Raw genomic sequence first — 27,932 nt, forward strand, 5'->3', positions numbered from 1 at the left:
TTGGGTTTGGTATCGATCCAGTAACACCCCCTGCTAGTTATTTTTTCAATATTTTCAATGTACAGAATTGACCCTTCTACAGATTTATTATATGTATAGATTATATTAGCCAAAAACGAGGCCAAAAATTTACAAAGAGTACAACGCCAGCCATCTAGTGAATAAATTTGTAAACTATTCATTATTATTCAGTGTACAGTTAAACTAAATTAAATAGTTTCTGTTAGTACAGTCTAAAAAGCTTAGATGGCACTTTAACCAATGCTAGGAAATTTAATTGATGCGATAATTATTGTATAGATGGCGCTATACTTAAAAATAATAAATTTAAACTGTTCATAGATGTCACTATACTATTAATGTTACTAGATACTGCTATTAAACACTAGATGTCGCTATGACAAAAAAGTATTTTGTTAATAAGACCGTACGTACACCATTAATATTAATAGGCTCTATGTAAAAATATCCAAAGTGACCGTTGAAATAATAATATACAAAAATATATATATATATATATAAATAAAGATTTAACAAGAATTTAGTTGCATTATGATTTTCTGTTGATGAAACCTTCGAAAATGATTGAGTCATAATAATTAATAATTACTCGAGTAAATATTATTTATCTGTAAAATGATATTTATAATAATTTGGAATTTGATTAATGTTTATTTCTAAGTTCATTTCATAATATTAATTTCATAAAATTTCATTTTATTAGTTTCATGTTGTTTGTACAAAGAAATAATTCTACTCATCAATAGATGGCGCGTGACTTTTACATTGTCAGATTGATACACACGTAGTAATCGAGTAGTGGGGCACGCTTTACGCGCCATTCATTCATGGAAATGCCGTCTGTCAAGCCAGTAGCGAATCGTGATGCGTGAACGAATGACAATGTAGTGCGCGCGATTTAACGAACTATTTCGAATTTTTAAAATTAAAAACGAATTTGACAGTTAGATAAAGACATAGGTTATTGGAATTTTTTTCTGTTTATTGTTGAAGATTATTGTGCTTATCGTGGATTATTAAGATGTTTAGTGCAGTGTTTCTCTGTGATATGTTGTGGTGACAGGCAATGCTTGTGGGGGAGCAGTCGCCGGCGCCGCGGGTGGTGGCCGGTTTGCGAAAATTACGCCCTGAATTGACACCGGGACCCGTGCCAACGCCTGCTGATCCTAATCTTAGGATATCAGGTCAGTTTTTGCAACTTAATTTAACTTATTAAACACATAGTTTACCAAGTCCAATAGGTAGTAAAAATACATTCCGGTTGTGAAAATCGAATGAAATATAAGTTTGACCTAAGATTCGTGATCACTGATCCTGGTCATTGACCACAATGTTTATAATCTACCCATCTACCCACTTTCTATATTTTGAAGAATGCGTAATATTATTAAAACACTCGCCAATTTCAAAACCAGTTATCATAGGTATCAACTAAACTATCAAACCTTATATTTCTTGACGTTCGTTAAGTTTAAAAACACTCTTTTTTTGTATCCGAATACTTTAAGCAACAGATAATAATTTTAATTTGTTAGACGTTATTAATATGAGGGCCAAAGGGGTCAATTGGAACCCGCATAACTAGGTAATATAATAATTGTTGAACATCTGTTAGGGGAATGGTAAACAAAGCGAAACGCGGAATGACCTCAAAACCTTCATCACATGTTATGCCTATTATTTAGTAGGCATTGCCATTGACAGATGAAAATAATAGAACCACATATTACATACCTAGTCAGTACGTAAATAGAACGCCATAGTTCCGATTTGTCCTTTTTATTTTGAGCTTTACTGACAAGTTGACCAAGTTGTTGCCATAATAAATAGGTACCTACGAATCAAGTGTTGTTTTAATGGAGGTATTTAAATAACGTGTGTATTGTTACTAAATACTCTCACGCTATGTATTATAACTAACTGTAGTCTGTAATGTATCACTTGAGATAGGTATTCTTATTACCTAACATGTTGTAGCCAACCCCACAAAAAAAAACTTTATTTTGCGTAGATACCTATTTCAGTCGTAGGTATTCGAAATCCATACTAATATTATAAATGCGAAAGTAACTCTGTCTGTCTGTCTGTCTGTTACGGCCGTGTACGCGGTCCGTGCGCTGTTTGGCTCAAATATGTGATTTTTCAAACCAGATTGTCCATCAACCACTTATCTTACAAACATATGAATTACTAATAATTTTAGGAAATTTTATTGTCTATATAGTTAGTTAAGAGTTTATTTCAATTAATACAGTATTTGTGAATACCATCAAGATAACTGAGCCGATGATTACTTGATTTCACTTTTAGTGTCAATTTCGAAGCTAAAAATATCTGAAATTGCTGACAGATCTAACACACATTTTTTTTTAACTAACTGCAAAAATCCTTATTAAAATAGTTAGTTAAAAGATTTTTTTATTTTGGACTCCTAACTTACGAAATTAAAATCCGAACAATGTGAATTTTTTTAGAAATTATAGTCGACAAAATGATTATTTTCACCAAGATATTTGACTTAGTTGAATATAATTTATATATATTGCAATAAAAGAACGTCTTACTTATAAGATAAAATTTAAAAAATCAACTAAGGTACCTCTATTATTTTTCTACAATTTTTTTTAAAGTACTATAAAACACTGCGCGCGACCCGAATAAAATCAGTCGGCAGCGAGCCTTTCCAGAGAGAGGACATGTTGTTCGGCGCTCTCCTGTGGACCTATGCTGTTCATAGTAAAAGGATAGCGCAAGCCGCGATCTATCGTAATAGATCGCGGAGATTTTGACTTGCGTTAAATTGAATAAGCCCTCTTACTCAATCACGCCTAAACTACTGAACCAATTTGCATGAAATTTGGTATGGAGATATTTTGATACCCGAGAAAGGACATAGGCTACCTTTTATTGCGAAATATGTACCAGGGGCGAAGCCCGGGCGGACCACTAGTAATTAAATAAATGCGAAAGTAACTCTGTCTGTCTGTTACTCAATTGGACCAATTTGCATGAAATTTGGTATAGAGATATTTTGATAGCCGAGAAAGGACACAACGAGGCTATTTTTTACCCCGGGACATAGGATAGGTTTTATCACTGAAATCCCACGGGAAGGGGAACTATGCGGGCTTTTCTTTGACTGCGCGGTCGAAGCCGCGGGCGGAAAGCTAGTTTCTGATAATTATGAAAATAAGGATGAAATTAATACGTTGCCGCTAACTGTTTATCTGCTTATTAATAAATTAACGTTATAATTGTCTATTGTTCAAGCTATTTAAATATTACTTTCTCACACTTTGCAATAACTTTTGTAATAAGACTTAAATTTGAATACTAAGGAAACCTACACTTTAGTTCCTTTTACTTTTCAATTAAATTTGTAACCGATGTTCCCAAAAACTAAGTACTTATAAGTCCTCATTTAGAGCGTAAAGTAATATATCACGTGTATTTATTTTTCGACAAGCGCGCGATACTCAACCGAAAAGCGGCGTTACATGTATTTATTTTTAGTCAAACACGTACAACTTTTTCGCATATCTTTCATTATTTTTATGTCATTCAAAAACAAACTGCAATCTTTCTGTCTACCTCTGAACGTTAATTATAGCAGTCTTTAATTTACTATAATAAAATTAGATGATACTTATACCAGTATTTTTTTATAAATAAAAAATTGATTCTTTGCAGGTACGAAAAAATACACGTGATATCCCCTATATCACGTGTATTTTTTCGTAGTGGGAGGGGTAGTCTTAAACCTCACCACGTATCACCAAGGGGGAGGGGGGGACAAAAAATACCAAAAAAACATCACGTGATTAATGGATGGCCCCAGAGCTGATAATTATCACGTTTCCATGTAGTTCACATTAAAGCAACATCCGAAACAAGATGGTAATACATGCAAATATGCAATGCCTTATGCCAGGTGTTGAATCTCAATTAACATTGAACAATAATTACATGATTCATCGCTTGTATCAGATTTACGTCACGCATTTGCTGATCACGAAAAAAAATCAGGTAACCATTGCATCTACGTGTTTATTTATTTATCGGGGTTGGAAAAAAATTTAGTGTAACAGTTTTTCGTTACGCGTGACATTTTTCCGTTACGCGCCATCTTTTTCTTATCCCTACCGTGATTCGACGTATTTCTGTAAAGTTGCATATAGTAAATTATTTTTTGGTGAATAAGGTCAAAAAGAAGGTTCACTTCTTACGTGTGTACACTAGTACACGCACACATTTTTTTTAAATATATACTTTGTCACACATTCGTGTGGTACCTATATTTCACAAAGTCTAGCAAAGGATTGTAATGTTCTAAGTAATACGGCTTGCGAAACAAAACATACCAAGTACCAACAGACGAATACAACCTACGTGGTATTACCAAAAGTTTGATGACCGTTACCATAAACATCAGAAGATCAGGAGATACCCAATACACAACATGTTTTATAATATTATTTAACCAAAACGCATGCATAAAACATTTCACACATTCAAGGAGATTCCACTTCAAGGAGAAGGTATTGCTGATGCTTATGCGAATATTATGACCATAATCATATTAATGATATGTAAATGACCACATGTTTAAATTCCGTTCAAAAGGAAATCCTCTGACCTTCCGATAGTGTGATATATGTATCTCTGGGAGGTCATGGGAGCCTACTAGAATGTGCTCGTCTTTCCTTATTGATGCTCATTCTGATTCTATGATTAACTTGAATGAGACATTTTTTAAATAAATTAACTCTAGTTAGGTTTGTCTTTGTTTCTTAGTCATTTCAAAAACTTTCCATTAAGAAAAGGAATCATTTTTTTAAAGCAAGATAAGCTGTAATTTTTTTAAATATTTTTTTTTAAAGCAAGATAGCTGTAATCGTTTATGAGTATGAAAATACCATAGAATTCATTAGTTCCATTATAATTTTCAGTAAGTATCGCAAAAAAGTGGTAATATTACTGTCAGTTTTTTTCATAAACTATTAGATAGGGAGGCGAAGAGGGGAATTTTCTGTAATACTCGAGCGTGGCAGTTTAAGATATGAGAGATACCTTAGACCTAATAGAACAACCTTGTTAACTATTTAGCTCTATATGTAGTGACGCGCGCCTAGGATAGACGATCAGATTAGTAAAAAAAAATCGATAGTCTGAAATACTCGAGCGCATCAGATTAAGATATTGGGGGTTGATTTTAGTGTTTTAAGACTAAATTTAACTAATCTGACCATTAGCCCTTGACGCCGCCGAGTTAAAGGGTCGCGAACTTGTAAAAAAAAAACGTTAATCCGGCATTCTCGAGCGCGATTGTTTTTATTTTTATTTTGAAGAATATAATCTAAAACTTACTAAAAATACAAAATCTGCCGGTTTCCGCATGACCGGAAGTCTGGAGGAGCCATTTCGTCTTCCGAAAAACGCGTTGCAGCATATAAGTCGCGAATTTTACTTTTTCAAAAAAAAAAAAGTTTAAATAAACAAAAAAGGTAATTTTATTTTACAAAAAAAGGTCTCTTTTCATTTTTGTCGAAAGTTAAAACTTTTTTTACTTGAAGCATTATAAAAACTAAAACTCCCGGTTTTTTGAGTATATCTCGAAAACTGAGGATGTCAAGAAAGATTGATATGAAATAACGATGATTAAAAAAAGAAACCCACAAACCTTTTTCGGTCAGATTAAGAGAACCCACCAACATTTTTGTCAGATTAAGAAAATATGCTTTCAGGATACCGAGATAAACCTCCCCTATGAAAATCTGACGCGCTCGAGTATTTCAAAAGGACTTTTTTTTTCTGCATTTTCAAAAATTCATCGTAACTTATCGTCACGCCGTAATCGTCAGTTTTTTAAGGGGACCTTCCTTGGGGCCTACTTAACACCCCTTCCGAAAATCTGACGCGCTCGAGTAAATTTTTTTTTGTGCATTTTTGACGAATTTATATGCCTAGCCCCACCACGCAAACCGGCAGATTAGTGTACCGTTGTTATCAGAGGCACTTGGGGCATACGTAGTATGAATATCTGACGCGCTCGAGAATGCCCAAGTAACTGTTTTTTTTTTACATTTTTGAAAATCCGTACACGCCAAACCCACCGCTAAAATGGTTTTTACCATAGAAGCTTTTCTTTTCGAAATTATTTTTTCTTTCGATTTTGATAAGTCTCGACGACGCCGTTGAATTACGCCATTTAGCTACCTCACCTCCCTATCTATATTGGGTCCTGGTCGATAGCGTTATTGTTCCCTGTTTTCTAATCTGTCTGTGAAAGAAACATCCTATTAACTCTGGCGCTAATTAATATGCTGGTCGATTGTTAAAAAAAATCTATACAATTTCGTCCATATATTATTTCGAAATACAGAATTTGATATGGGTATTATCTGTAAAAGTAAAAAGAGTTAACGCCCAACATTATCTGCATCTGACTCAATGCTTGTTTCGCAACGCCCACGAAATACATTTTAATTCAAACGTTTCTTTGTTGCTTATATCGCGTTTTAATTAAGTGCCAACTTTGCCTTCGAACTTATGTAAATAACTTCCGAATTTCATTATCTCGAAAATAGTCTGAAGACAAGCGTCTGTAGCGAGGTTTTGTTTCCTTTGTCTTATCATGGTTCCTTGATTTTGTGCTTGATATTACCAAGGTAATTGCTCAAATTCAAATCCTCGATGCATTAAAATATGCCGATTAAATGTAACTTTAGAAGCAAAAATAGCACCATCACGATATTATCTGTTAATTTTTTGTTTGCTTTGTTTTGTTGTTGTTTTGCTTGATCTTACCAAGGTATAATGTTTAAAGCTCAAATTAAAAGTCTAGGTGTATTAAAATATCTCGACTGTAAATGTATTTATAGATCCAAAAAAGCACCATCACGGTGTAGGTTATTATTATTGTTTCTTGACATAACACATTGTTTCTTAATTTTGTGCTTAGTACGGCAAATGCTCTAATTCAAAGTCTAGATGAATTAAAATAAGCCGATTAAACATAATAATAGAACCAAAAGTAGCACCATCACGATATCGGTTGTTTTTTTTTAAGTTAAGTTTAAGTAGCTGTTTCTTCAAGCGTAAATTATTAGTAGGAAATATTGATGTTTCGGCTATGGATCGCGTGCGGTCTGTTATTAAAGATAAAGTAGGTTTATCGGACGAAAATTGACCGAAATTGGGTCGTGCTGTTGTAACACGTTACTTCGATGTGGATTTATTGAAGCAACAATGAGCTATAACAAGAGTTGTTTGGAAACAAAATGGTTTGAGGGAGTTAAGTTTATCATCTTACGAGCGCGTTCTTTGTGATATGATTATAATTGAAAAAACAAGAAGTATTTGAAAAATTGTATCGCATGTTTTATTATCTTTTATATTTGAAATCCGTGTGTAAAGATAGCCAGTTTTACAAGGAATCTTAACATACTTTTGTTGGTGTAACTAAACTCATATGAGATTGCAATAAACTTGTAGACTATTAATTTGGAATATTATGCAAATGGCTTATCTTTACTTGACCTAAATGACCAAGAAAAGATACAAGTAAATAAACATACAAAAGTGGACGTGTTAGATGGTATTGAGCATATATAATCAATTTTGAACTCAATCCTTGTAGATATACTGAAAAGCAAAAGGCTTGTACCTAGTATAGAAAAACGCCAAAATACAATGGCTATTGATTGAAACCAGTTCGGTAGTAATGCATTGGGAATATGATCTCGTTGATACTGAAATATAACTTGATAGAGACTGATTCGTATATTTTTATGAAATATTACCGAATAACATAATATGAACTTGTCCCAATAATTGGTAGAATTTATAAATTAAAATCTTTATAGTCTCATTCAGAACTACTTCTCGAGTTTCTTAAGTATGTCTTTAAGTAAATCAAGAGGAAGATTGACTAACATTAGTATTTTCCCCTAGGTGTCCTCCGACAGTTTTAACGTTGACTAACACTAGTATTCTCCCCCAGGTGTCCTCCGACAGTATTACAAAGACGACGACGTATCATGGGCCTGGGTGAGGTGTGCTATCCGAGATGGCTGTCTGCTCGCCTGGCGGGATGGAACGTTGCCGCGCCGCCGCCCAGCCGCGAGGTTGCCGCTCCGGCACCTGCACCTACGAGCAGCTGTTAATCTACAGAATGCCTTCCAGCTCTCGCGGCTACTGGATAACGCAGTGGTCGCTACGTTTCAGGTGATTATTTACTGCCTAGTGATTGTTATAAGGTGCTTGGTGTCTAAAAGCATTTAAAAGTGAGGTTAGTTAAGATGTGTTGCGTTTGTAATTGAGGCACATGATCAAAAATGGAACAAGACTTCTTGATCCTTTCGATAAATATCGATTCTATGTTTTGAAAAGATTCTTATTAGTTCAATTTACCCCAAACTGTTTGTTGCTAAATGTATCGAAACGTATTATAGTTAAACATGCGTGAATTCCTACTAAATAAAAAGTTAAATAGCTTTCTCACAACCCTAAAACAATCACAATATTAATCACATATTGTGTTACACTTACAACAGAGCAATTTGCACATCAGCCAACTTAAATGAGTCCCATAGATATGATCTGTATTCTCAACGGATGTAACATAAGTAAGTGATGTAGTCATAATGTCGAGTACAATATAATTGCTATAGGAACGAGACGTTTATTTCAAACATAATATCGTAATGCAAGGAACACGTGTGAACTGTTGAATCGAGTATCGTTGGTCGTATTGTCTGGTTATAAAGCGTTCATACACGAACGGTTAAATAAAGTTTAGTATTTACTAGTACAATGTATGGTTATAAGGTTTATGATACACGAGCGGTTAAAATAACGATAGTATCTTGGCCTATGCTATTTGTAACGTAACTTATTCAATTTAAATTTAACTTATTTAACCTATAACTACAATAACATAATAAAAGTTTACGATTTCATGCTTGTTTCTTTCGGTCTTTCTTGATATACTGATAACTATGGGTAATTAAAAATATTGTATATTCGAAGAATTTCGCAATCAGTCAATATTTTTAAAAATAATTCGCACATTTTATATACTTAGATACCGTTAGGTGGTCACTTGTCATTGTGTAGGTCATTTTAAGCCTTGTAACCATTAACCATATTGTACATAATATATGAAATATGTATGGTACCTACACTAATGATAATGTTAGCAATTATTAAATTATTATCAAAGGTCATGCAGCATAATGTGTAATTAACAATCTTTTCATTGTTTTGTACTATTTCAAACGATTTCAAAACCCATAATTTAGTGTTAGCAAATTTGCTTCATTTTTACGCAATATTGTTATGATTAAACCGAATTGTTATGACCCGAAATTTTGTGGGTCATTTGTAACAGGATGGCGGTTCTACAGGGGTCTTAGTACGCAATGATAAAAAGAAAAATGATGGTCGGAACGCTGATACCGGATACCTTAAGATACTATAGCGTTTTATATTAGAGTATCTTAAGATAAAATATTATAGTATCTTTACCGTGTGTGACGCCCTTAATTGTTAATTAATGTATTAAAATTTAAAACATGAAATAAATTAAAATCTCGATACATATTTGAAAGTGTCATTTCTTTGATAGGTATCGACTTAAACAATTCAATTTGGTATAATAAAACTAGTTTTTCCTAATAAATTTTACAGTTGTGTTAAAATCGACAGTCTTCTAAACAACCTTTGTTTATTTTTTAAGGTGTCAATTATACACTATCCGATGAATAAATGTATTGAAAGTCAAATCATGCATTTGCAAGGTAGGTATGACGTTTCGTCTAGACAAAGGCTACGTAAATAATGCAATTGCATTTTTTCATTTGAAATAGATCGGATATACATTTTTTCTGGTCTGTAGTAAAAAAAACAAACAAAAACTCTGCGCAGAGCAGAGCCGCGTAGAGCCGCGCGCCGCGTGACTAGATTTACATACAATATTGAATGAATACAACTTAATATTACATAGTAACTTGTATATAATAATTAATAATAAAAATAAAGTAACATTATAATCAACTTTACTTTCTCTAAAAAGTATTTAGGTAAGTCAAAGTGTAAATAGCTACATTTAAAAACGTACGTACATTAACTCGTTACATAAGAAATAAATAAAAGATAAAAATGTGTAACGGAGTCATTACCACAGCCCATTCATATGCTAATAATATGTTTACTTATTAATTGATAACACGTAACCAAATTAGTTTACGATTGACTTAAATGTCGATAATCGAGGTCATGTTTCTAGGTTTTTGTACTTCTTATTATACTGCTTTGTAGACGTCCTTTCACGCTAGTGCATTTCTGTTAAGACTGAAAATCTGAATTTATTCAAAGATTATTTAGGTAACTATGTATTTCTATAATAAAATAAGTAATGTATGAGTTTCTACGCATGTAAGGCTAATAACAACCGGTAAAATATTTTTTTAAGAAAAAACCTTGTCTAGGATCCTATTTCACGTTTCTGACATGATGGGGACAAGCACAATGAGATAAGATGCTCTTCAAGACGTTTGTTCCCCTTCGTCATTCGCCTTTCTCACGATTTACCTTAAATAGACCTCAATAAAGCGCAACACCCGTAAATCATCGTCCCTTTGTGCGTGACCTTTGATGGGCCTATTACCATAAGAAGGGCTAGAGCGCGAAGGTGTTGATACGTAAATGAAACACGTTGTGACGAGACTATTTTCTACATTCCATGCGTACAATTCTAGTTCTGTCCCTTAACAATTCGTTCACCCTCATCCTTTCTCAACGTTTCCGTTGGAAATATTCATATAGCCGTCTTACATTATTCATAGCTCCTGCCAACAATTTAACGAGTTAATTATTATCAATGATGAGTGTGTATTTCTTTGTTACAGGCTTGCAATGCGACGGAATACGCGCGATGGGTGCGAGCACTCTGCATAGAAATCTTAGGACAGACGCCATTGCCACAAGTGAGATTTTTGGACGTGTTGCCAGCGGCAGACACATCTAACCGCAAACCAAAGACAATTCAAATGAACGCATCAATGTGTCCTCCCAGACCGCCTCCCAGGGCGCGAAGAAGATTGCTTACAGCGTCTGAAACACAGTTACCGAGAGATCATTCCCCAGCAGCAACGGACGAGGGCATCGTCGTAGAAGACGACGATTACGACTCTTCATCCGATCGCAGCCTCGACCTATCCCTTTCTCTCGACGCGTTAAAAACTATAGACGTTGTAGATGCACCTGTACGTAAAGCGGAAATCATAAAATGCAACAATTGCAGTAAATTGAACGGTAGCCCTCCCCAACATCACACTCTTCCCCGGGCGAGGTCCACGGACACAGAACTGGGACGACATCGATACCTGAAACGCTGGGAAGGGACAGCCGGCGGAGCGGAGAGAGGGAGATTCGCGATGGAAATGGCCAGGCGCAAGACTGCATCCTTAGAGAACCGAGCGAGGTCTTGTTCTCCAAATGCTCATGAAGTGGCGTCTAAGTACGTCCCGGTGCGTGAGCGACGCGCGTTGTTTGAGTCACTGTCACAAAGCGGTGGAAGTTTAGCGCGGAGCAGCGAGCAGCTGGCGCGGCCGGTGGCTGTGGCCGAGACGCCGCGGCGGGCGACGTCACTGCACGACCTGCAGGCTCCGCCCACGAGGTCGGTCAGCGACTTGCGGCAGTTCTTCGAGGCGGTGGCGCGCGGCGCGGGCTGCTCCGGAGTGCAGCGTTTCACCGCTCCCGCCAACCCCGTGCCGCGCGCCTTCATATCGCTCACGTGCGCCTGACCGATCCAATTGTAAATATTGTAGATAGACTCACGGCGTGGACCGCCGACCGTCTCACTAAGTCGTTCGTTTTAAGACTGTTAAAAGTATTGTTATAAAGTACCTAATATAAATGAAATAAAATAAAATGTATTAACTATTCTTCGGTGATTTTATTTTCTGGCACCATGACCCGAGTCGTTAGTTCGAGAAGAGACAACCGATGAACTTAATAGCGTTTCGACTATAATAATAGGAAACTAAATGTCACTCATTGCGCTCGAAAGGTCGCCTTGAATTAGTCCTTCACACGGTCGTGTATTGTTTGGTTCTTGCAAAACATTCACTACGAACACCTTCACTTTAACCTCTACTTTTTCTAATACATTGTAGTCATAATTTGATTTCATTGTTCACTTGATGCTCAATAGAGAATTTCTCAATGACATACGACTATATCGAAAGTGAAATCGTATGACCCATGATGATATTGCTATAAGAAGGCTAAGTTGCTTGACATAATATAAATAACAAAATAAAAAAATGAATTTAATGCGTCTGTGGTTTAAGAACGACCTGTTTTCTTTCGATTAGGATATCGTCGGCAAAAATAAACTAGTTAAATGCACGATGAGCTATTGTATTTCTGAGTCATCATCAATTGATTGAGTATTAATAATTATTGTAGAACGAAGTAAAAATATTGCGTATTGCAATCAATTGACTTGTTTTACACGAGACAAACAGGATGTTATAGTTTTATCCTGCTTGGTAATTACGTATTCCAACTTATAAGTAGAACAATTTTAATGTTGCTTAAGGAAGATGTAATGCTATTCATATTTAAGACAGTTAAATTTTTATAATTTGAACATGACTTTGAAATTTTATTCAGTCCTTCAGGCTTCTTTAAATTACATAGTATTATATTGTAAGGGTGTATTCAGAAAGAAAGCTTGAAACTTATAAGCGCTTATCGGTGCTTGTCAATGCTGGTTTTGACAAGCTTGTCAATGCTGGTTTTGACAAGCTGGTTTGAGCATTGACAAGCGCCGATAAGCGCTTATAAGTTTCAAGCTTTCTTTCTGAATACGCCCTACCTATGACATTATTGACTACGATGAAATGACTAGGAAAATTTGACATAATTCACCATTACCCATTACTCTATATTATTTTGCGATGAATTTGGATTCAATTCGATTCTAATCGATTATCAAACTAAAATTCTGTTATTTTCCAACGCTTCTAGTTTTGCTTCCACTCAAATATTCAATTCAAATTCTAACTCATAAATTATATCTCACTAGCGGTCCGCCCCGCGGTGGTTACATATTTTGCAATAAAAAAGTAGCCTATGTTCTTTCTCGGAGTCTAAAGATTTTTCAAATTTCAAATTTCATCAAAATCGGTCCAGTAGCTGTTTATGAGCCCTATTCATTACAATCAAACAAACAAGTTTTCCTCTTTATAATATTAGTGTAGATAACAAAACAAACCAAAACCACTGCTTTATCTTAGTCTCTCTCTAACTATATTTACAGTTTATTTAAAATTCTGATTCATCACTTCCCATAAAATAATCACCAAAGCTCATTATTAATGTGACTGATAATGAGATTTTTCTCACAGTATATGGTATTCATATTTCCGAAATTGATAAGGAAATGAATCATTTGTATGAGAGATATATTCTGTGGGTTTAATCATTATGCCTAATCTAATTATTCATCTTAGTTACCTACTTCGAAATTTTGCTAATAAATAATAGAAAGAAACCTTTTTGAACTATATTTATTTCAGGTTATTTGAATTTTATAACTACCTATTCATTAATTCAAACATAAATTCTTATTCCCGAGTATAAACTGTTCCAGATTTAGTATTTGCTAATGAAGTACCAGATCTCTATCTGTTTGCTTATCGATTTTTAGTTGTTCAGTAATTTTGTGTAAAATACCTCTTCATTTGGTGCGTCACATTTAGGTATATACATTGTATAAGAAAAAATAGGAACTATTAAAAGCTATCGTGTATCTTTGAAAATGCTACTCTTTTTAAAAAATAAAGTTGAAATATATAACAACTTACTGTTTTCTTACAATCTTAAAGAAGTAGAATGTAAGATACTGAACAAAGCAATTCAAACGTGTGACATTATAACGGGTTATTATTAAATAAATCTTGAACTCGAATAACAGTAACAGAACTGTTATAACTACAAGTTGGTTCAGCAAATATTCCTGGGTCCATAAAAGTCTATTCAAGATAACTTTATATGAATAAAAAGTCTTTGAGTTTGATTGAAGAGCAGTGGTGGCTCAGTGGTGAGACCTCGGACTTCGAATCGATAAGTCCGTGGTTCGAGACCAGGCGAGCGCGCAGGAAATAAATTGATTTTTCAATTTATCTGCGCATGTTGTAACATCACCACTGCTCGAACGGTGAAGGAAAAACATCGTGAGGAAACCGACATGTCGAAGAATTAAAAAGTTCGACGACATGTGTCATCCGCCAACCCGCACTTGGCCAGCGTGGTGGATTATGGCCTGTACCCTCATAGGAGGCCCGTGTCCCAGCAGTGGGAACGTATATGGGCTGATCATGATGATGATGATGATGATGAGTTTGATTGTCATATTAGGACTAAATGTATGGTCGTATATATTTGTTTTTATCATCTATTCTATTGGGATGAGAACTCAAATACATATTAATTTCGAAGGTTACACGAATGGCGCCAATATAGCTATAGGTACTTAAAGAATGTAGAATGGAAGTAGGTGTTAAAAAGGACATAAACAAATTAACAGCTCTCCGCATATTCCTAGTAATTACCAGCTCAAGACAGATGCAAGTAAATTGTCAATTATCTTTAACTGCATAATGACGAGCTAACTGGCTACAATTGTAAATGTTTAACAATACATTGAGAATTATTTAAAGACGAAGCTTCTCAGGTGACGAAAGATTATTTTAGTGTTTTGTAATTATTATAAATTTCGATGAAATTTAGCCAATAGATAAGTAAATTTAACATTTGAATTATTTTTTTTTGTTAGCGACGTTAATGCGGTGCTTGTACATAAAACTAAAATAAATAGAGCATAACTGAAACACGTATCAAATCAGACAGAAATTGTGTCTCTTATACTTACAGGCATTTGTCAGAATAAGATGTACTACTGACCGAATTAAGGGTGCGTGTAAAGCAAAATTACCAATCTTCTATTAGATGATACGTGTTTCAGGACCAAATCTAAAAAATAAAATATATTATATCAAACTAGAGGTAATTTTCAAGGATAATGTTTGATCAAAAACATTTTTATTTATTTATTTATTTATTTATTTAAAAAAATATCACTTGCCGTTACAGGTCATTCCCAATGCGACAAAGATACAATTTTATTACCAAATAAACTTAACTAACTTAAAAAAACTAATTACTTAGATATTATTATACATACATAAATTAATAAAGAAATAGATTCTAAAAATTACAAATCAACTGTAACACCACCCTTGCGAACTCACTCATTGGGCAATGAAATAAGTCCGCCCTTTCATGCGCTTCATTTATGATGCGGATGACTCGTATCATTGGTGCCTTCGCAAGAAGGCCGGTTCGTGCTGTGGGCACCAGCAACAGCGGCGAGCGGCGCCGTCTCCACGCGAATCTGGTGGGAACGCAGAAACTCACACACTCAAGCAGCCCTGAGTTCTGCTCCCCACCACGAAGAAGACCTATAATATAAACGGCAAGCAAAAAGTCTCGCCGTACACTCAATTGATTGTACCCCACCATACCCAATACAAATAAGGTAGGGTACATCAACGGATAAAAAGGATATACCCCGTACAATTTTAAATATAAGTGTCTCATGAATTTATTTTGGACCCGCTCCAACATTAATTTATATTTGTCCTCATGAGGAGCCCAAATTGCTGCATTATGTTCTAAACGACTTCTTACTAACGCGTTATACAGGACCTTAAGGGTTGTAATGTTAGTGAAATCTTTAGCCTGTCTCAAAACAAATCCAAGGTTCCTGTATGCCGTTTTACATGTTTTTATTATATGGTCACGAAATCTTAGATCAGAAGAGAACCAAACGCCTAAGTCCCTACCCTGCGTCATACGCTGAATTGAAACTGGACCTATTTTGTAGTCGTATAAGAGAGGAGACTGAGTTCGATGGAAACTCATTACTGAACACTTAGCCGGATTGAAGTGAAGCTTGTTCTGACTACTCCAATGAAGGATCATAGAAACATCATTTTGTAGGCGTTCACAGTCCGATAGATTTCTTACTTCGGCGTATAATTTCAAATCATCTGCGAATAGTAAACACTGACCATAAGTGAGGACGTCCGGCAGGTCATTAATCATTATAGTGAACTCTAAAGGACCGAGGTTACTTCCCTGACTTACACCTGATCTAGTGAAATATGACTGCGATTCGCAGCCATTATAGTCGACATATTGTTGTCTGTCTTTCATATAGGAGGCCCAGAATTTTATCAGTTTCGGAGTAAATCCCACCTTCGCAAGCTTTCCCAATAGCACATCATTGTCTACTGTGTCAAAGGCTTTTTTGAAGTCCAGGTAGATAACATCTACCTGAACTCCAGTGTCCACTGCAGGTACTACGTATGCCATTAAGTTGAGTAGATTAGTAGTAGTACTTCGCGCCGGTCTGAATCCATGTTGTTCCTCGCATAGCTGTGCTGATACCTGCGAATACACACCCGCCTGTATTGCCGATTCAAAAACTTTTGCTGGCGTTGAAAGAACGGCTACTGGTCTGTATTCGCTGATGATCGGCCCCGCTTTACCCTTAGGAACAGGAATAACTCGAGACGTTTTCCATATATTTGGAAAAATGTTAGAGTGTAAACAGGCGTTAAATATGCGTTGAAGAGGTTCAGCCAGCACCCTACTGCAATCTTTAAATATGAATGCTGGTATACCATCTGGGCAAGCAGAAGTTTTGGGTTTTAAGCGCGCCAAAGCTTTTCTGACCTCTCCTACTGTCATCATATCGATATGAACGCGCGCGCTACTCGACCCCATAGCTGCCGCCGCATTTGTATCTAAAATTGGTGCACAATTGCTGTAAACACTTTGAAAGTACTGAGCAAACTTAATAGCACACTCTTCATTATTCAAAAGTCTACCATCATTCATAATAATGTTACTCCTGCTCGAAGACCTTCTATCTTTGACATATTGCCAAAATAATTTCGGGTCTTTCGAAAATAAATCATTTAATAGAAGATTGGTAATTTTGCTTTAAAGGCACCCTTAATTAGGTTTTAGACAAAATTACCCTAGAATTTGGATCTAAAATCTAATCAAATAACGGATCTATAAAGTGTAATAGGTACTCGCTCTACAAAGATTAAGTTATTATTACCTTTACCTGTCTAATCGTTACAAATTATAACAAATAGACCTATTAAACGAAATTCTACAAGCCTACTTCTTGCCTAATGTTCTAAACCATTTCACAGCTTATGAAAAATGCTGTTTACGCAAGGAATTTGTGTTAAATGTAAACCCAGTATTAAAATTAGCAGCTGGAATGCGGCCATGTCAAATGATTGCAACCACACGTTAGATGGTACATAAAAAGTGTTCGGACAATAAACGGCTGCACAAAAAATGATAAAGGGCGCCGAGGGATGATACAGGTAGCGTATTAAACGTGATTGAGCATTGTGGAGTTTTGGGATAAAGGAAATTTGATTTCGTGAACGAGGAATAAGATTCACAGTACATTTACTTTTGTATCTTTTATATATTTTTTTTGGTTTATTTCGTCAAGTCGATTGCCAATGGAATCTTTATCACTCTTTATTTTGTTAGGTTAATAAATATTTGTTAAGTTGATTTCAAATATATTTTGTTTTTAAGAAAATGTCAAAAATATGATGAAATTTAAGCATAAGAATACCTAGTCTCTATAATTTCACCCAGATTACATAAATCACTAATACCTATCACTGATACTAATATTATAAAGACAATAGTCAATAGTCTGGCATTATCACGGCCACGGAAAAAACACAAAACCGAGTTGGATTGAAAATAGTTCAGGCCAGATAAAGTACAGGCTTCTTTATTTTTCAAAAACCATCCACGTTTTTGCTAATAGTTTTGTCGGCCGCTGCGGGCACGGCTAGTATAAAGAATATCATTCTATATTTGGTACACCTAAGATTATTTCATATAACAACAAACTATGCAGGGGCTTGTGACTTTGTGACTCAGAGTAAATGGCACTTTTTGCCACCAGGCGACAAGGCCGCAACTCCACTTAATTACGTCTTGATCAATGAGCAGAATTGTTTAATTACAACAATAAATAAAAATGTAGGAAATCTAGCTGTCCTTGAGGTGACATTTTGTTTCTGTCTTCAGAATATGCGTGTTTTCTTTCCTTATTTGGATGTACAAGTTTGGCGCAGTAAATTCGTTCCTTGGAGTTACAAATTAATGTAGGTCTTCTGAAAAATTTTACAATTTTATTATCCTTTATCGTTCCTTTCACCTCTGGTTAGTAAATTTTATTCAAAATAAAACTTTTCAAAAATTGCAGTTATCAGCAAATTGCAATTGCATCGTATTTGAGCTTAATTTTTCTACTGTATTTTATGGATTGCTGCCTGAAAATTATGGTCACAGAATAGAGAGATGTGGACATCTGAGTTTATTTAATTCAGATAGAGTTTTTAAGTGGTTCGGTGGCAGAAGTGAACATAAAGATTTTGCCCTTAAAAATGTAAATCGGCCAATAAACTGCGACGCAGTGATACTTATGCAAATTTATCAGCTATTAAAACATACTTTGTATTTTGTACTCTTGTCATAATAGAGGCCTATCAAATCTTGCTTGTAATTCCTATAAACTGGCAGAATCTAGAGGTAAACGTGTCCATTAATTTATCAAATTAAAGTAGGTACGAGCTACATTTTTAGCACACCCCCTTAGAAAATAATCGTAGCGTGTTTTGAGGTGGAGTAGTGACCTATATCCTTTTCTATTACTATCCTTACTTCGTTCGGTTTTTAGGTACTTACTGGTAGTAAATAAGTTGTTTTTGTACGTGTTAGGTTCTATTGTTGTTTTGTATGAGTGAGTTTACAAAATATGTGTCTGCGCCCTGCGGTAGACCATTAAGGACGCAAATAAGTTACCTACATGATTTGCACAATTTTGAAGATGAATTTATTTGTAGCACTAAGGTATATTTAACTTTTATATTGTAAGTATACCTACAGGAGGTATATATATGTATAACCGATTCAGAATATAACTAAAGTCTAAAACATTCCCTTGTGATGATCAATTTCAAATTGCTGTAATCAAATTCATGAAAACAACTGCTCGATTTGGCGCGAAATATGAACCACTGCTAGCTGTAAAAGGGTATGGCAGAACAAAGGGAACAAGAACGAGGTAAATATAATATTCAATTATTATTTATATCACGGGACAGACCGTAGAACTAGGTCGGCTATAAGAGGATAATGTTGCTAATATAGTAATATATAGATACATTTTGTAATACTTAAGTATCGCCCACAAGGATTGGGGTCTTGTAACTCTTATTTTATATGAAGTTTCTCGGTACAAAAATATCAACGATGATTGTATTTACGGACCTTATTATTTTAAATGTAATTTTAAAAGGTCCATAAAATATCTACCCATGTACGAGTTACGACCTCTTACCGTATTTACTATTTAGTCGACGTTAAGTTACGTCGAGTAAATAGAGTAATAGAGAGCTATTGGCTCTCGGTTCCCAGTGAATTTAGGCATATGAATTCAAATAATTATAATAATTTATTTATTTCTCCTCACAATTCCCAATCACATAAATTAATCTACATGCATACAAAAATTATAAACAACTAGTGGTCCGCCCCGGCTTCGCCCGTGGTACATATTTCGCAATAAAAGGTAGCCTATGTCCTTTCTCGGGTATCAAAATATCTCCATACCAAATTTCATTCAAATTGGTTCAGTAGTTTAGGCGTGATTGAGTAACAGACAGACAGACAGACAGAGTTACTTTCACATTTATAATATTAGTAAGGATAAGCTGGAGTTGGAGGAGCTGGGGTCTGAAATGGGTTTTAACCGGTATCACAGATCACCAGGTCCCCAGATCAGATTACCCAGGAATTGCATTGGAATATTTTATGTAAGGACCTGAATCGAACAACTGGATTGAAATGTTTAAAGATAGAATAAACTAAGTTCTCAATTAGAATTATAATCCGAATAAAATATTTTGCAATAAGAAATCGTATTTGTTTAAAGATGATGGGATGCAGTTGTTAATTTATGGTAATATTCTTGAAAATGGTGAACGTGAAGGATCTATGCAATTATCTCGACAGTCGCATTGCTAATTCGAACTCTCAGCTTGCACAGATAAAACAGCCCGCAAAAAAAGAAAGTTATGAAAGTAAAACGGCAACCTTGAAATCGTAAAATCGAAATGCCATGTTCTAGAACCAGTTTAAACTATTTGAGATCCGTCCTTCGAACCGGTAAACTAGTGAAAAGACAGCTGATATAACATAAACAACAATCCTTATCACCGTGAAATAGGGTTGAGATTGTCACTGTTTGTAACATTGTATCCGTATTTTTACTATGAGAAATCTAGTTGTAGGGATTAAGTACTGGCCACAGGGAATAATAGAAAGGGTTGACACAATGGTGAGGAATAATCGAATTATTTATTCTGTGACGATCCAGTTCACCAATTCGGGTTGTACAGTGTACGGCATGTTTGGCAACATTTAATTGACGCAACGGGAGACTATTGTCCATAATCTATTTGGTCACAAATGCTTCTGAGAATATCATAGAACGGATTTGTGAATTAACGATCGTGTGAAGACGTGTACGTGATCTAAGATGTTCAATTTTTTAGATAGAGATGGCTCCAGGTAGACTTCAATTACTATGTAACTATACAAAAAATCACTATGCAATTACAAAGAAAAAGATCTCAATTGACTTATGCTTCAAGAATAATCCTTTTTGTAAAAGAAGATTACGAATAGAATAAATTGTATGTAGCAAGTATTAGATTTTCATAATATTATACATGGTTAGAACAAAGTGTTATGTGAATAAAAATATTATATTATAATATATTGTATGTAAGTTAAAAGCAATTAATTTACCACCCATCCTTTCTACAGTTAAAACGGGATGATATTATCTTTTACAACGGAATCAATAAGATTAAATCATTCCACACGTAATTATAATTCGAAAGGTACAAGATACTTAAATTTATTTCTGATACAGCGAAGTCGTTAATATAAATATCATACTTTGAATTCAGTCATAAATAAGTCCAATTTTAATTGTACACAGAGGAAGCAGTTAGGACCCATGAAAGCGTCTGTCATCGTTATTATAAGTTATAAATACGAAAGTTAATAAAGTTCAGAATATTTAAACAGGCGACCAATTGAACGGATGTTTGTAATATTGTGTTTACCTTCCCTTATCATTTAATGATGTCCTGCTAACTATAGATAAAGCTGTATAAATATAGCGTAGATAATTGGACGCTCTCATTTAGATAGTATGGAGAGAATTGTAGTTGTACTATATGGTTACATTGTAGTGTCTGTTCGCGAGCAAAAACTGGCTGTTCTGGATTTTTATAGAAGTTAACAAGAAACTGTAATATGTTGTGAGAGTAACGAAAGTCTCTTTGCTTTCTAGGAATAATAAGACAGTATGAAGTGCAAGCTTTTACCTGAAAATATAAATGTACTATACCAATCATCAATTTATTATTCTCATTAAAATATAAAAATTCAAAGTATCACTGATTTCGCTGTGCTATTTTTCAGAAGAAATGTGATCATATGGATCATGCGTTATTAATTTTTGCATGGCTTCGAAGTTGTAAATAAAATCATTGATCAATTCGATTTCCTAGACGTCTTGATAATAAACTAAGCTTAGCTTTATCCAGCATTATTATGAAAACATTTAAACCCAATATAAAATGATCACAAATAAATCATTATATACATTAAAAAATATTTACACACTGGCGATTCTTCATCAAAAGCAAAAGCCATTCAAAAGAGGAAAATTGCACACTGGCGTCCTATCTTCATAAAATATGACATCAAGAGATAATTTCTCAATTTAATGCAGTTCCTTTTAGCACAACCCCGCAGAAATACGCATATATTTTTGGGCTGTACAACAGTCTGAGTAACCGTGGATTATCGAGTCCTGACTCATATAAAAGGACTGATTTGGGCGTTGACTCAAATACATATTCGTCAGTGTGGCGCCTACATGGTATTGCAAGTAAATTTCAATTGCAAATAAATATATTAAATGTATGTAATTTGGAAGTTATTTTATTTTTTGTTTGCTAATAAAAAGAGTTAATTAAGGAAACTAAATGAAAATTGAATGATTTTATGTGGGGAAGATTAAGAATACAACATTAACTTTTTTAGAAAATAAAGTCTTTAGTATGATAAGCAATGGTTTAGTTATTAACTAATACACAACTTTACTTGAGAAGGTAAGGTAGAAATTTCCAGAAATATTATGAAATACTACTAAGTAGAACGTTTCATCAAACCTATTTTATGAAACGTTCTATATAAAATATTTTTATTATACCCGAATGTTGATAGTTATGTTTGTGGGAAAAGAAAAATGAAATAAAAGTTTGACCTAAGGCCGCAGTAAAAGCTATTTCCTACGTAGTCATACATCATAAGACCAATTTTAATATTTCTTATGAACCTTATCTCTAAGGGCAAACATTTGATCAAGTATGGTTTTTTACGAGATCAATTAATCTCAGTAAAACTTCAAAAGACTCATTTATTTCGTTTAGTACCTAAATATAGAGAGTAAAGTATTTATGTGTATATTTTCGTTTATTATTGTAAGTACTTGCATTCGTAAGCAAAAAGGGTATTTTATAGATAATTTACTTTAGTTACTTAGTAGTTAGTAGTAACTACATGCTTTGTAACAAAAATGTTACATGTAAAATAAAATAAAAACTGTTCTGAGATACCAATCATCATAGTAGATAAAATTGCCTTTAGAAATTGATTTTAAATTAAATGAAACGTAATCGATACCTATACAATACCCTTATTATGTTATCCCACACGTAGACCGAGTACACAAGTTTCACACTGTGTCAACATGCCAACAGTAATGTGTGTACAGTACACCGCACCTTGTGTCTCCATACTTGTGAGGTAAGGTGTATAGTGGTGAACTTAGCGGGCAACTATAAACAAAAATATTTTTAACACTCTGGGTAAATTACTGTTATATGAAAGATCTTATAAAATTCTTTGTAGAGAGATGATCGATGATTATCAGATGTAAATGACCCTTTTAATTACTTACCTACATTAAAATAGAGACATGATGATAATTTTTATGAGATATTTAAATTGACACATTTTATAGTAAAGTCAGATGGATTATCTCATTTGATTAATTTCACAGGGAAAGTAGAGTCGTAGTACTTTAAAGTTTAAAGCTTTCGTGACCAATAATTCCCTAGAATCATTCTTAACGATTCGAATAAAAAAACTATACATTGACTGTCAGTAACTAGATCATCATTATTATAAACTTGCTACGCCTCAGTTGTAAATTTTTCTTTGTATGTATCAAATCGCTCCGCTCGTCGCTTTGCTCTTCAAAGTATTAGAACCCTTAAGTTAATTATTGCTTTATATAGTCAATATTACTTTCTTACCATCGGTAACACCATACATCTATTTGTCTCACCATCCAATTACTTCTTACCATGTATGCATCGTAAATTTTCACTGGATGTTTTAGTAAAACATTAAACATGTGGTACCTATGGGTTGGTATCATTTAATGTTTACTTTCTCAATAACAACTATTATTTATTAATAATATACAGTAGGTTCAGTGGTTATGGGTTACCTTATATCAAAACTGGAACATTCTTAAAGATATAGTTGACAATCCAGTGTTATATTATGCACACGTCGAAACCTAATTGGCCGGGAAAACAAAAAATGTCAAGATTCATATTCCTGTTATTAAAAAACATTTAGCTTAATATATTTTCTCTTTATTAAATATTAATAAACATACCACCACTCAATACAAGTCAATCTAAAGCAGTATTAAAAATTAAAAATTATAATATCTCAATTCCTGACAGGATAATTTAAACAGACTTACAATACACAATCAAACAAAGACAAACAGTACAGTGACTTAATTTGCTGTAGTAACTATAATACTACTAGCGGTCCGCCCCGGCTTCGCCCGTGGTACATATTAACGTTTTCTCTACATAAGAACCATCCTCGTACTTCAAGGAATATAATAAAAAAAGAATTATCGAAATCGGTTCAGCCGTTCTCGAGTTATACAACGAAAAGTGGCATTGATTTTTATATATTAGATAGTATTATAGTTACTACAGCAAATTAAGTCATTGTAAATAACACTTGCTACACTGCATGCATTCCGACGGTATACTATTACGACTAACCATTATAACTTGACCCGAGATGCATAAATTGCTTTTTACATTCGCTCTGAACTTTATGTCTGGTCTTTATTTTAAGTATTTGACCTATTAATATAATAATAAATTGTATTTACTTTTGAAAGGTACAGTTTATTGCCGCTTTCTTTGGTAAGAACGTGATTTGTAACTAATTTTTGGCGTTCTTTGGTAAATGTAGAATCCCTGTAATGTCATTAAATTTGTTTCATTGATAGATCTAATTACTTATATAATTTGTCAAATTTCCATTAACACTCAAGAGTTAATAACTGACTAATCGATTACCATAAAGTAAAAGATGAACAGCTTTTACCGTCATGCCAATTTTTGAAACTAGCATAGGAACTAAACATGACATCGCATTTTTTAATAAATTTGAGCTAAAAAGGTTTAAAACTAAAAGGCAATAATAAAAGGCATAACCAAGAAAATGGAACCCACCATAGTTCAACACACTTGGCTGATATATTAAACATTTATAAGTGAGCCAGATATAAGCTGGTTAACATAGAGTAGGTTACGTTTATGGGTCAATTTCACTAAGCAATGTCAATGAAGGAAATTTCTTGATAGGTTCCTTTATTTTTTCCTAGGTTCTTTTAATTTAACGTATCTTGCCACCCACGACTTATTATATACCACCATTATACATATCAAAATAAGTCCACTTTCGTTTCCACTGCATGGAAAAATGCCTTCTTAATACTATATTCTTCTGTGAGCAAAACACTATTAAATCATTTTTCAATTAACATTTTCAAGAAATGACTGTATTTTATAGGGAAGTGCTCCATATTAGCCACATCTTCGCTTACCAGCAGATCATGCGCTTCCCCATTCTTCATAAAAAATATAAAAAGAACTAACACAGGTCATTCAATAACTCATTATTAAAGCAGTAATTACATAAGGTTTGCGCAAATTGATGAGCAGAGCAGACAATCCTAGGAAATCGCAAAGTCGTGAAAGTGCAGCTTTTTAACATCGTCTTGACACGACGAACAAAACGGGCCGCGGACAATCGTGAACACCTGCTGTAGAGTTAAGTATGTTTAGACCACAGATCACAGAAACTAAAGGGAGATATGGTTAGGGAGCGGGGCCGGTGTCGCAGCAATATGCCCAAAAAGAGAACACATGCTGTTTGTTGCATTCAGTTGACGTTCGACCGTCGGCCGGGTATTATTTGACAATGCCGTGTTGTTCCGTTAAAGTTTGTAAAAACCGAAGTGAAACCAGCAACTTTAAGTCAAATGGAATCACATATCATCGGTAAGTACTGGAAATTATACGATTTTCTTACTTAAATTTCAAAAATAATATTACGTAGAGTGATTCTTGGTTTTATTATGTGACAGAACGACAGTCACAATAATTTATGTAAATAGTTTACAATGCTTCTTCTGTACGTGACTCTATTCAAACGCGGAGTTCGAATACCGCAATGTATAATGAACATACTAAAGCTAACAAAAACGTTCGATCGTGTAGTACGGCCGTGTAGTAAATTTTTATGAGACACCAGGTTTCGTACTCAGCGCAAGTGATTGGCGTCTCTCTAGATCTCTATGGTTTAGACTTTAGACTAACCAGGAGCGTGTAAATCGGCGATCGATCAGATGAATATTTAAACTTTTTACAGATTTTGCATTTGCAAAACATTTTAACATATTAAAGATTCTACAACTTTTTCATTATAAACAATACAAAAACTATTTTTTCACCTGCTTGTGAATGTTAAATGTATATGAATTTGGGGCTGTTTAGCTTAAATACCTGTACAAATACTTTAGCTAATCCTTGGCAATTATTTGTTAATTTAAATTCCACGACGAATTACATGACCTGTCTATACATTAAAAGCTCTACATACAAAGTAAGTAGGATGCGCAAGCGCATCGCTCTTTGTGCAACAGATGACGTCCATAATTAACTAACAGCCAACGGCTCACACTTTACTTTTACTTTCCGTACAACAATAGTGATGGCCTCGTCTAAGTGAAAGAAGTTTTAAATTTAAATTTAAAAACTCATTTACTCGTTAATTAATGAAAATATGGACGCATGTTATTTTAATGCGATTATGTACCTTATGCTTTTTTCAAGGTCGAGAGTATGTTTTGTTTGTTAATTTTTAATTACATCATAGCACTTTATGAATGGCATAGTTTCAATTGGACTACCTACTTACTTCAAAATGATTGCGTTGTGTTTTTTTTGTAGATATATTGCTTTAGGCCAAGTGTCGCACAGGAACGCAAATATATTGTGTAATGATAATTCTTACATTATATTATAACTAGCTTTCCGCCCGCGGCTTCGCCCGCGTTTTCAAAGAAAACCCGTTCCCGTAGGATTTCCGGGATAAAACCTATCCTATGTCCTTTCTCGGGTATCAAAATATCTCTATACCAAATTTCATGCAAATTGGTTCAGTAGTTTAGGCGTGATTGAGTAACAGACAGACAGACAGACAGAGTTACTTTCGCATTTATAATATTAGTATGGATAACAAGTTAATAATTATTACTTACCAATTGCTACATTATTTAGTATGTAATAAATATTAATAAATATCTTTTTTGCCTTGATGTTCAAATGTTTATATTTAAATGAATTATGATAAAATATATTAAAATATGTGAAATATTATTTTATTACGTCAATTAATATTTGTAAATGCTAAGTAAGGTCGTTGCCATACATGGCTAATGGCTTTAAGGTCACATTTTGTACGAATAATTTGTATTTACATAATCGTAATTAGCAATATTGTATTTGTTTTCATTATGCATTAACCCGCAATTCTCAAGGATCAATCTTGAGAATCTCAATCAATTCTTGCCGCTCTTTGCGAAAGCAAAAGCTCGATTGGTAATATATATACATATAATAAATCTGTAGAAGGGTCAATTCTGTACATTGAAAATATTGAAAAAATAAATAGCAGGGGGTGTTACTGGATCGATACCAAACCCAAATATGTGATTAAAAAAATTTTTGTCTGTCTGTCTGTCTGTTTGTGAAGGCATCACGGGAAAACTGACGGTTCGATTTCGATGAAACTTGGTATAATTATACCTTATTATCCTGGGCATAAAATAGGATAGGTACTTTTTATCCTGGGAAAATACGTAGAAAAAAAATAAATCTTAATTTTTCAGTTTCCTCCATAGACGTTGTTCTGTAGAACCGCGAACACACGGTCATATATGGGTCTAATATTAATTTCGTGAGAAACGTCTTCCCAGTTCAAAATGGAGAAATAAACCATCCACGCGAAGACCGACATCCGCGCGAACGAAGTCGCGGGCGGAAGCTAGTTTATTAAATATTTTTTTACAAAATATAGCTAAACATTAATTATATCCCAAACAACACCAAGCGTTTTCATAGAAGTAAACTACATATTACGATAAGAAATATATTTATTTAATTTTTATACAGGTCATAACATTTAAATACATATTTTTTTTGATGTGGTTGAGAACACAGATTAAATATATAGGTACTACTCTTGGGTACTAC

The 27,932-nt window shown here is 34.2% G+C and overlaps 2 protein-coding genes across 2 annotated transcripts in view; both read left to right on the forward strand.

Annotated features, from left to right (window-relative positions):
• Window positions 1–27,932, forward strand: part of LOC123698106 (SET domain-containing protein SmydA-8) — a 542,384-nt gene that overhangs the window by 245,175 nt on the left and 269,277 nt on the right. The gene's annotated exons all lie outside the window — the stretch shown is intronic.
• On the forward strand, window positions 835–11,969 carry LOC123698115. Its single transcript, XM_045644712.1, has 3 exons — window positions 835–1,205; window positions 8,024–8,247; window positions 10,932–11,969. The coding sequence occupies exons 1-3, from the start codon at window positions 1,088–1,090 to the stop codon at window positions 11,826–11,828; spliced, it is 1,239 nt and encodes a 412-aa protein (XP_045500668.1). The 5' UTR covers window positions 835–1,087; the 3' UTR covers window positions 11,829–11,969.

This window comes from Colias croceus, chromosome 15 (assembly GCF_905220415.1).
Source record: "Colias croceus chromosome 15, ilColCroc2.1".
Taxonomy (NCBI): domain Eukaryota; kingdom Metazoa; phylum Arthropoda; class Insecta; order Lepidoptera; family Pieridae; genus Colias; species Colias croceus.

Bases quoted from the DNA above. Each gene is read 5' to 3' on its own strand.
- LOC123698115 (XM_045644712.1), top strand. From the start codon at position 1,088: ATGCTTGTGGGGGAGCAGTCGCCGGCGCCGCGGGTGGTGGCCGGTTTG. The intron at 1,206-8,023 runs GTCAGTTTTTGC...ATTCTCCCCCAG, and splicing joins TCCTAATCTTAGGATATCAG to GTGTCCTCCGACAGTATTAC. The intron at 8,248-10,931 runs GTGATTATTTAC...TCTTTGTTACAG, and splicing joins CAGTGGTCGCTACGTTTCAG to GCTTGCAATGCGACGGAATA.